Source organism: Sinocyclocheilus grahami, unplaced genomic scaffold (genome assembly GCF_001515645.1).
Source record: "Sinocyclocheilus grahami isolate Dianchi unplaced genomic scaffold, SAMN03320097.WGS_v1.1 scaffold171.1, whole genome shotgun sequence".
NCBI lineage: Eukaryota > Metazoa > Chordata > Actinopteri > Cypriniformes > Cyprinidae > Sinocyclocheilus > Sinocyclocheilus grahami.
In genome coordinates, this window is record NW_015505350.1 from 894840 (window position 1) to 905302 (window position 10463).

The 10463-nt window shown below is 47.5% G+C and overlaps 1 protein-coding gene across 1 annotated transcript; it reads right to left on the bottom strand.

Annotated features, from left to right (window-relative positions):
* Positions 1-626: 626 nt before the first annotated feature.
* Positions 627-5851, bottom strand: LOC107593486 (uncharacterized). Its single transcript, XM_016283224.1, has 4 exons — positions 5802-5851; positions 2330-5414; positions 1684-2019; positions 627-1234 (listed from the first exon to the last, which is right to left on the bottom strand). Exons 2-4 carry the CDS (start codon positions 5223-5225, stop codon positions 627-629), a joined length of 3840 nt encoding a protein of 1279 aa, XP_016138710.1. The 5' UTR covers positions 5226-5414; positions 5802-5851.
* Positions 5852-10463: the final 4612 nt, after the last annotated feature.

Below are 10463 nucleotides of genomic sequence, written 5' to 3' on the forward strand. Positions count from 1 at the left end.
TTAACACACTTATACTTGCAATTCTCAATAGACAGATGAACTATCTCAACGTAGAACATGAGAACAGTAGAAATAAAGCGATTATAGAATTTCACGGCAGATATACATAACGTGCATGTAAACAGGAGCTGGTTATGCACGCTCAATCAATCGAAAATAATTACCATAGCTGCAAATGCCGGCAAGATTACAACTTAATCTCAATATTAAGCATAATTTAACAAGAACAACTCACTTTACAGGATGCACGCACACATATTACACCTGGATTTGGATCGGCTCGCATCTCTTCTCTCAAACTTTGCTGCGCAATCTTAAAATGGCGACAAGTCTTAAAAGGGCAACAACTCTTAAAAGGGCAACAAGTCTTAAAGGGGCCACGCACGCAAGCCGTTCTCTTCCGGTACTGTTTGGGCCCCAATAGTCGCAGATAGTGACATCTTGATGGACACTCCCACACTCCCCCAAAGTGTGGTGCTGCAGGAGGATTAAAACGGAATGCTATCTTCTGTGGTGTGAGTTTTCGCTGGAGATCAGGTGACATGGCTTGGAATGCTTCGCACAGTTCCCGTTCCCCACCTCGGAAATTTGTTCCTTGGTCCGACAGTAATTCTACTGGGGAACCTCTACGTGCAATAAACCTCCGAAGTGACATCAGAAATGAATCGGTGTCCAAGCTGTTCAGCAGGTCTATGTGTACGGCTCGGGTGGTAAGACACTTGTAGAGGATTCCCCACCTCTTTTCTACTCGTCGACCAATCTTTACTAGAAAGGGGCCCTATCTTCTGTGGTGCGAGTTTTCGCTGGAGATCAGGTGACATGGCTTGGAATGCTTCGCACAGTTCCCGTTCCCCACCTCGGAAATCTGTTCCTTGGTCCGACAGTAATTCTACTGGGGAACCTCTACGTGCAATAAACCTCCGAAGTGACATCAGAAATGAATCGGTGTCCAAGCTGTTCAGCAGGTCTATGTGTACGGCTCGTGTGGTAAGACACTTGTAGAGGATTCCCCACCTCTTTTCTACTCGTCGACCAATCTTTACTAGAAAGGGGCCGAAGCAATCCATGCCGGTTGAATGAAAGGCTGGCTTGTAGAAGCGCAAGCGTGCCAAAGGAAGATCTGCCATTTTGGGAAAGGTAGGTTTGGCTCTCAGCCTTTGACATTCCGTACAGGCATGCTGTAATATGCGGATGGCCGCTCTTCCTCTTAGCACCCAGAACTGTCTCCTTATTTCTGCAAACACCCGATCAGGGCCTGGATGGCAGAGTCTTTCATCAAAATCAAGCGCAAGCGTGCCAAAGGAAGGTCTGCCATTTTGGGAAAGGTAGGTTTGGCTCTCAGCCTTTAACATTCCGTACAGGCATGCTGTAATATGCGGATGGCCGCTCTTCCTCTTAGCACCCAGAACTGTCTCCTTATTTCTGCAAACACCCGATCAGGGCCTGGATGGCAGAGTCTTTCATCAAAATCTTGAAGAATTAATTTCACAGCTGGATGTCTAGAGTCTAGTACGATTGGATGTTTCAGGTTGGGATTTAAGGTCTCTGCATGTCTTAACCTACCACCAACCCGGATTAGATTGGTGGATGTGTCATATTCTGGAGTTAAGGTGAGTAAGCGGCTATTATGTTGAAGAGCCTTGCCTGATTTCAACCGTTGTAATTCCCCAGGGAAACTCTCACTTTGCACCTTCTGGAGTATGTACATCTCTGCTGTCTGGTAAGTGTTTGCTGTAGGTTCTCCTGATTCTCCAGCCGCCCCATGTAGCTCCTGTGCAATGGCCTTCACCAGTTCTGTCCAGGTCTTGTACTCACTGCCAAATTGTCGGTCTACAGCTACAACTCCACAGAATGCAGATTTCTTGAGCTCAGACTTGTCGATCTCGGGGCACTCTGTAGGGTTTGTTGGCCAGTTCTCTGAGGAAAGAAGCAGGAATGGGGGCCCTTGACTCCATCTGTTGGGCTTAGCAAGGTCCTTTAGAGTCTTTCCTCGTGTAAGGTCGTCCGCTGGATTTTGAACTGAATTCACGTAACGCCAGTTAGTGGTGTTGGTAAGCTCGTGGATTTCAGCCACTCTGGTACCGACGAAAACTTTGAAATGGCAAGACTCTGACTGAATCCAAGACAGCACTGTAGTGGAGTCTGTCCAGAGAACTGCGTGGCGAAGTGGCAATGTTAACTCTTTCTGCAACTGGGTTTTTAGCTGTGCACCAATTACTGCAGCACAGAGCTCCAAGCGGGGTATTGACAGGACTCTTTTTGGTGCTACTCTAGAGCGTGCCAGTACGAATGACAGATGGATCTTACCCAGCTGATCTTCAGTGCGCACTGGGCTTAGCAAGGTCCTTTAGAGTCTTTCCTCGTGTAAGGTCGTCCGCTGGATTTTGAACTGAATTCACGTAACGCCAGTTAGTGGTGTTGGTAAGCTCGCGGATTTCAGCCACTCTGGTACCGACGAAAACTTTGAAATGGCAAGACTCTGACTGAATCCAAGACAGCACTGTAGTGGAGTCTGTCCAGAGAACTGCGTGGCGAAGTGGCAATGTTAACTCTTTCTGCAACTGGGTTTTTAGCTGTGCACCGCGAACTGTTTTGGCTTCCAATAGTTCAACAGCCCTTTGGTTCTGTTTTGACCTGGTGCACTCCCTTTCATTCTGAAAGGGCAAAACATCCACTTGCCACAGCCTATTAACATTCTTGAACAGTTCTGTGGTGCTGGGGGGAAGGGATATGTAGAGACACTCTTTTGGCTTAAGTTGCTGCTCCAACAGGCTGGTAGGGCCCTGCAATGTCCAGCCTAGTTTGGTTCTTATTGCAGCGGGACCACCCCGTGGACCAAGTCTTACTGGTTCAATTGGTGAGATCATGTGAGTTTGATCTGCACCAACAAGGATGAGAGGTTTAGCCTTTTCGAAGCACTGTAATGGTAGTCCAGCCAAGTGTTTGTACTGCTTCTGCAGCTTGGAAATTGGGTACGAGTGGTCAATGAGATCAAGCTGTGGCGCAGTAAAGGCTCTGGATATGAGATATCGCTTCTTCGGATTGGAGTATGGAGAAATGTGGAATGAGACTGAAACCCCCTTAAGGGTTTGCACATCATAACGGATTGTTCTCAGAGCTAAGCTTTCTACAGTACCTCTCAAGCCAAGTTTCTGTGCTGCTTCTGGCAGAAGCATTGTACGCTCAGAACCGTCATCCAGGATTGCGAATGTGTCTAATGTGCAATTGCCATGATGTAGGAGTACTCTGACAACCTTGAGCAAAACTTTATTACTGCTGACTGGTTTGTTCAGGTACAGTGTCTGTGTCGCTGAGCTGACTAAGCAAACCTCGGTTTTGGATGCATCTTTGACCGGCCTCTCATTTACTTCATGGAGGATTCGTAGATGCTTCCTCTGACAAAGTGGACATGGTTTCTTTAGACCACAATGGGCAGCTTGATGGCCAAGACCACAACGCCAGCATCTCCTATTGGCTCGTATCCACTCTGAGAGCTGATCTTTGGTAAGGGTTGGAATTTTGGGGCACTGACTGAAAGCATGTTCGGAGTTCTGACAGTAAGAGCAATATATCATGGGCCTACCTTTAGCTTTCTCATCAACGTTTGCAGGAGAATACGCAGTGGCTCTCCCATCAGCCCTATTTCCAGACCCAGTCAGTACAGTGGCAGTGGTTCGGCATGTTCGTGGAGCTACTCTGGGATCTCGTTTGGCTCGGCTTTCTCCCTTGGCAGTTTGATCATCATAGCTTTGGCACCAAGACTCATATTTCAGCCATTCTGCCAGATCTACCAATGAGTATGTCACCCCAGGCCGATGTAACATGTGGCGGCGGAAATCGGCCCGTCTTTCAGGTGGCAGCTTATTGAGGAGGCATGCAACATGCGACCCACAATGCAACTCCATGCTCCCTGCCTGGTTCAAAGTCTTAAGCAGACCGACTAAAGACTGCACTTGAAGAGAGAACTTCTCAAAGGCTGAGGGGTCATTGCGGCTTATATCAGGTGAATCAAGAATAGTGGCAATCCGTCTTAATGCTACCTGGTGGGGCTGACCGAACCGCTCAATGAGGGCCAACATGGTGTCTCGGTAAGGTGTAGGGGAGTGCAAGAAGGAGTCTGCTATTAGACAAGCATCGTCTAATTTCAGGTGGTCAACCAGTACTTGATACTTGAACATCTCAGTACTATCAGGTGGCAGAAGATTGTCCAAGGCTATTTTTAATCGAGCAAACTCACTTGGATCTTTGGTACGGAAGTAAGGAATGGTGGGGGATGGACCTTTGTAATATTTCTCTGTCAGATCCACAGATGCCACAGGAGGTGACACATTATAGGAAGCCCTCCTGTGTTGTTCAGGATAAAGATGTCCTGGTGGTGCATACGGAGGATCTATCTGTCGGGCAGGATACTGGCCATACCTGAGCTGGTTATCATACGTACTTGGATAGCTGAAATCCCTAGTCTGCTCAACTGAAGTGAGTCTAGGGGTAAGTGTCGGTGTGGCCCTTGTAGTGCTGTATAACATTTGCTTGCCGCACTGATTAATATTTTCTGGCTCATCGTATGCAATAGGTGGAGGAGGCTCTGGCCAGCCTTCATCACCCGCATCTGCTGCATGGTGAAATTTAACGGATGGATGGTCAGACCGGGTGTTGGACATAGATAAAGGCCTTTGCAGACTACAGGCTCTGTCTAAAAGCTGAATCAGCTCATCTTTGGCTGTCTCAATCCGTTTAAGGTCAGCTTGTATGGCCTGCTGTGTTTCACGAAGCTTTAAATTCTCCTCCGAGATCCTTTGTAACTTTAGGGAGCTAACATCTGATCTATCGCTCTGGTATCCATCAACTTCATCACCAAGGGGAACGAACTCTGCATTGGATTCAAACTGTAGTTCTCGGTTTGGATATTGTGGTGATGTCTGGTGGGCAGGACTGGAAATGTGCTGCTGCAGAAGACTTGGACGGTCACGATGCTTATCCCTGACTGTCAGCCTCGAAGGAGAAGAAAAGATATGTAAACTGTGCTCTCTCTTAGGCTTTGCAGCAGATGCTCCAAACTGTGATGAAGAGTAATCGTCATCGGATGACTCCACCGGTTGTTCTCTCGTACTAACTGGTGACGCTGATTTACGGAAGCTCTGCAAGCCCACCTCATAGTCTTGTAAATAGGCTGGACGACGCTTTGGGCGAACCGAGGGATTTACTGGTTCAGAACTGACTGACATCTTAATCCAGAGAAGTGATCATCCGGCTCGAAGGACCATTTGTAGGATTTGGAAATTTTGCATCTATCTTTAAAGGACTGTGGAAGGGATCACTTGCCCTGGTGGGCTGGTCAGAACCCAGGAACTCAGTCAACAACAGTTCTTTCTTTGATGACTTTACTGTGCTATGGCACATGTAATAGGCATGGTCTGTACAAAGAGAACAAATACAATAAAGTGAATAATACAAACTTCAAATCCAATAATTTGACATTATCAATATTACTGGAAATAAATGAAATGCTACAGCTCAATGGATTACCATATTAGCATCTGAATAGGCCATTTAACCACAATCTTCATTAACACACTTATACTTGCAATTCTCAATAGACAGATGAACTATCGCAATGTAGAACATGAGAACAGTAGAAATAAAGCGATTATAGAATTTCACGGCAGATATACATAACGTGCATGTAAACAGGAGCTGGTTATGCACGCTCAATCAATCGAAAATAATTACCATAGCTGCAAATGCCGGCAAGATTACAACTTAATCTCAATATTAAGCATAATTTAACAAGAACAACTCACTTTACAGGATGCACGCACACATATTACACCTGGATTTGGATCGGCACGCATCTCTTCTCTCAAACTTTGCTGCGCAATCTTAAAATGGCGACAAGTCTTAAAAGGGCAACAACTCTTAAAAGGGCAACAAGTCTTAAAGGGGCCACGCACGCAAGCCGTTTGTACAACGTTACTAATATTTGGGGACAAATAAAATCAGTTCCCTTGATTTTGGCAAATGCCTGTTTTGCTTGGAAAAATGTCACATTATTTAATATAAGACAATATATTAGAGATTTTCTAACATTTGTTCCTATATGGCTGTAATCTCCATCCCGTGATTGGCTGTGCTCTCTGGAGACGTTCCTCAGGGAACATAGCTCACATAGCCCACAAGAGAATCTTAGGTTAGACCAACCTGAGCTGTGGAGCCATGCCTCACTAAACTTTTAATAAGCACTTGTATTTTTATTTATTTTTTATAGATCTGAGCTGAATTATACATTGTTGCTTTCAGAAGAGAAGTGAACTGAGCTGGATGATGACATCACTGAATCATCAATGAACTGACTTCAACTGAAAAATTGAATGATTTCTATTGTTCTCTTGCATTATTGACACACTAGTTTCCTGTTTAATGCTGTGAAGCTGCTTTGACACAATCTATATTGTATAAAACACTATATAAATAAAGGTGACTTTTTTAAATAAAAAAATAAAGGTGACATAGCACATAGACGTTTAACACCAGACAGGAAACTAGGGGCAGAACACACTTTAAATACTGAACTAAATGAGGAAATTAACGAGACACACCTAAAATCAAAGAGACAATCAAACAAGGGAGAAACTAGAGCCGTTTCTCAATATGCGTTCTTGTCTGTACTTGTGTTCTTGTGGATTTGTGAAACGTCATCAGCCGTCGCCCAAGTACTGTTCCAATTCAAAGTTCACATCTAGCCAAGTACAGTTCAAATCCCCGGATGTGTTCTTGCTCCGCCCCTTTTAACGAGGATGCATCCAGAGGTGACTTGTGCGAACTTGAGGCAGCCAGGTATCCCAGAATGCATTTCGCACCAACCAGCGAGCCTTAATGGCGGAGGAGAAAACCTGCATAATTTTCTAAATATTACTGTTATTGTGTCATGAAATGCTGTTCTAAGAGAATTTCAGGCGAGAATGTAGTTGTTTAAAACTCAAATATGCAGTTTATTTATAAAGATAGCGCCTATTTGAAAATGTGCTTCGCCGATTTTGGAGACCTGAGCTCCACACGATCACCAGGCGCTCAGTGCTCATGTATCCGCAGAGAGCAGTCTCACCTCGGTTGATCCTTCTGACATTTGCCGCTGGCTCTGATGCCTCTGTAGTGGTTAAACATGAGGTAAAATTCGTTTTGGGTAAATCTAACAGGCAATATTTGGTCTCATGACTCTATTATTTCTTCCAGGTCATATCGTTTTGGCTGAGCAGAAAGTTATGTTTAATAAATTATTTATTTATTAATCGTAATACAACGCTGACTTTGTTTGCCGAATTGTTTGCTTTTGTCTTTATTCCTATTACACAAGTCTCTTATACTTTATACTTATTCTTTTATAATGGCTATTATTGTTCATTAAAACTGACATTTAACAAAAAAGGCAGAGTTGTGCTTGCTATATTTAATTTTATAGGCTATACAGTGGAGATAATCAGAGTATATGTGCACATATTACCTAAACCATATATTAATATGTTTTATATTTTTAGAATGAAAACGAAATGAGGGATGTGTTTTATATTTTGAAGAAAACGTCAAGGCAGTGGTGTTTGATATCATTTAGTTTTATTGTAATGCGTGTAGGCATTGCATGAACCACATTTTTGTGAGCCTATTAATATTTTAAATGAAACTGAAAAGAGGCAATGCTGTTTGATATAATATTTTGTTTCACTTTATGTACGTTCCCCAAACTAAATGTTTGCGGCTATTAATATGTTTAAAAGAAAACGAAATGAGGCAGTGGTGTTTGATATCATATTTCGTCGTATTGCATACATAGTGAGGAAAACCGGAGTAAGGCGAGCTGACTGACGTTATCAAGTACGCTGCTGTTCCATTTTCAGAATTACCAGACTTGTGTCCTCCCGTCCTCAGGAGTTCCCTTTCACTCTCGACATCATGTCGGATGACCGACGAATTGGGATCTCGCTTAGAGAGACCAATCTACTTCGAGTGTAAACTAAACGAGCCAATGCACATTGGCATGCGATTATTGCATCCAGCTGCCGCTGATCACAGCGTGAGTATAAGTAGGCAGCAGATGCAACGCTTTTTCGCTTCGGAGCCGAGCAGTTCTATCGTTCTGCTCCTGACCTTCTGCTAAGAGAAAGCTACAGTCAAGCACTCTCTTCGTGGGCTCTCGTGCTGGTGGTACGGCGCTTCAGCGGCGGTGGTTTCCCATGTCGAGTGGGTTGCACACATCAGGCTGCACTACCCCCTGTGTGTGTTGCAGACGGCCATCTCCCCTGTGCGCTTCAGCACACTAAAAGAGCAATTTCTATCTAAAAGAGCTTCACGGGTGGAACGTCTTTTTAAGGACGCGTCTTTTTAAAGATGTCTTACCATCGGTGTGTTTCTGGGTGCGGTCATTACCTGGCGCCGGGTGACGGTCACGATCGCTGCCTCTCGTGTCTGGGCATGAAGCACGCTGAGGGGCTTTCGTGGATGACTCATGCTCCCATTGCGGGGGTATGACCATCTCAGAGTTGCGGACCAGACTCCGTTACCTGCAAGGGCCGGAGTGCCCGTGCCACTGCCTAGATCTGGGGTTCCCTCTGGTGGCAGCCGGGGGCGCCCTTTTTTCTGTCAGTTGATGGAATGTGGATGGAATCTTCCACCGCGTCCCGAACCCTCAAGGTTGGATGATTGGTTTCTCGGGGTGGCTCGCGCTGGTTCTCAAGGCCCCACCCCACTGCCTTTCTTCCCGGAGGTGCATGATGAGATCACTGGCTCCCCTCCCGGGCCTGTAGGTACTCGTCGGCTCTGATCAGCAGTGCTTATACGGCCTGTGGAGAAGCTGCGTCCGCCTTACACGCTTCGGCGTTGTTGCAAGTGCACCAGGCCAAGGCACTGAGGGACTTGCACGAGGGTGGTCACGACCCGGAAGTTCTCAAGGAACTCCGCACTTGCGATGGACCTCACGCTACGAGCGACGAAGGTCACGGCGCGGTCTCTGGGTCATGCGATGTCCACTATGGGGGTCAAGGAGCGCCATCTCTGGCTGTGTCTGGCCGATATGCGCGAGACGGACAAGACACCGTTCTTGAACGCCCCCGTGTCCCAGACCGGTCTTTTCGGCAACACGGTGGAGAACTTCGCCCAGCAGTTCTCCGCTGCCCAAATGCAGACTGAGGCCATCAGGTACATCCTGCCCCGGCGTGCAGCTGCTGCCTCCACCCGGTCGCCGGTGGCAGCGCCTCAGCCCGCTGGTCGCCGAGGATGGCCCCCGACCACCGCCCCCGCTCCTGCGCAACGTCCGCAGCAGCCTCCAGCAAAGCTGCGCCGTGGAGCCGGTCGCAGGGCAGCCGTGAAAAGTTACGGAGGCAGCCCTTGTTCCCATGAGAGAACGGGGCATTCGCATTCTCAACTACCTCGATGATTGGCTCATACTCGCTCAGTCTCAGGATCAGTTGTGCGAACACAGGGATTTGGTACTTTCACACCTCAGCCTGTTGGGCCTTCGGGTCAACTGGGAAAAGAGCAAACTCTCCCCGACGTAGAGAATTTCTTTTCTCGGTATGGAGTTGGACTCGGTCGAACAGACAGCACGCCTCACGCAGGAACGTGCTCAGTCGGTGTTGAACTGCTTGAATACATTCAAGAGCAGGATGGCAGTCACACTGAAACAGTTTCAGAGTCTCCTGGGGCATATGGCAGCTACGGCGGCAGTCACGCCGCTGGGGCTGCTCCATATGAGACCTCTGCAGCACTGGCTCCATGGCTGAGTCCCGAGGTGGGCGTGGCAACGCAGCACTTTCCGGGTCCAAGTTACACCGGCCTGCCGCCAAACCTTCACCCCGTGGTCAGACCTTGCGGTTCTCCGGGCAGGAGTGCCCCTAGAGCAGGTCTCCAGGCATGCTGTGGTTTGCACGGATGCCTCAACCATCGGCTGCAGTGTACAACGGGCTTGCAGTGTCAGGGGTTTGGACGGGGCCCCAACTGCACTGGCACATCAACTGCCTCGAGTTGCTGGCAGTGCACCTTGCCCTGAGCCGTCTCAAAGGGCGCTTACGAGGCAAGCATGTACTAGTCCGCACGGACAACACAGCGACCGTTGCGTACATCAACCAACAAGGTGGTCTGCGCTCCCGTCGCATGTTGCAACTCGCCCGCCACCTCCTCCTCTGGAATCAGAAGCATCTGAGGTCGCTTCGTGCTCTTCACATTCCTGGGCTGCTCAACCGGGCAGCCGACGAGCTGTCTCGAGCTGTGCTCCCGGGAGAATGTGACGTGACGATGTGACGTGATGTGATGTGATGTGACATGACATGTGGCCAAGTATGGTGACCCATACTCGGAATTAGTGCTCTGCATTTACCCATCCAAAGTGCACACACACAGCAGTGAACACACACACACCGTGAACACACACCCAGAGCAGTGGCGACTCCATCCCCAGATGGTCCAGCTGGTTTGGA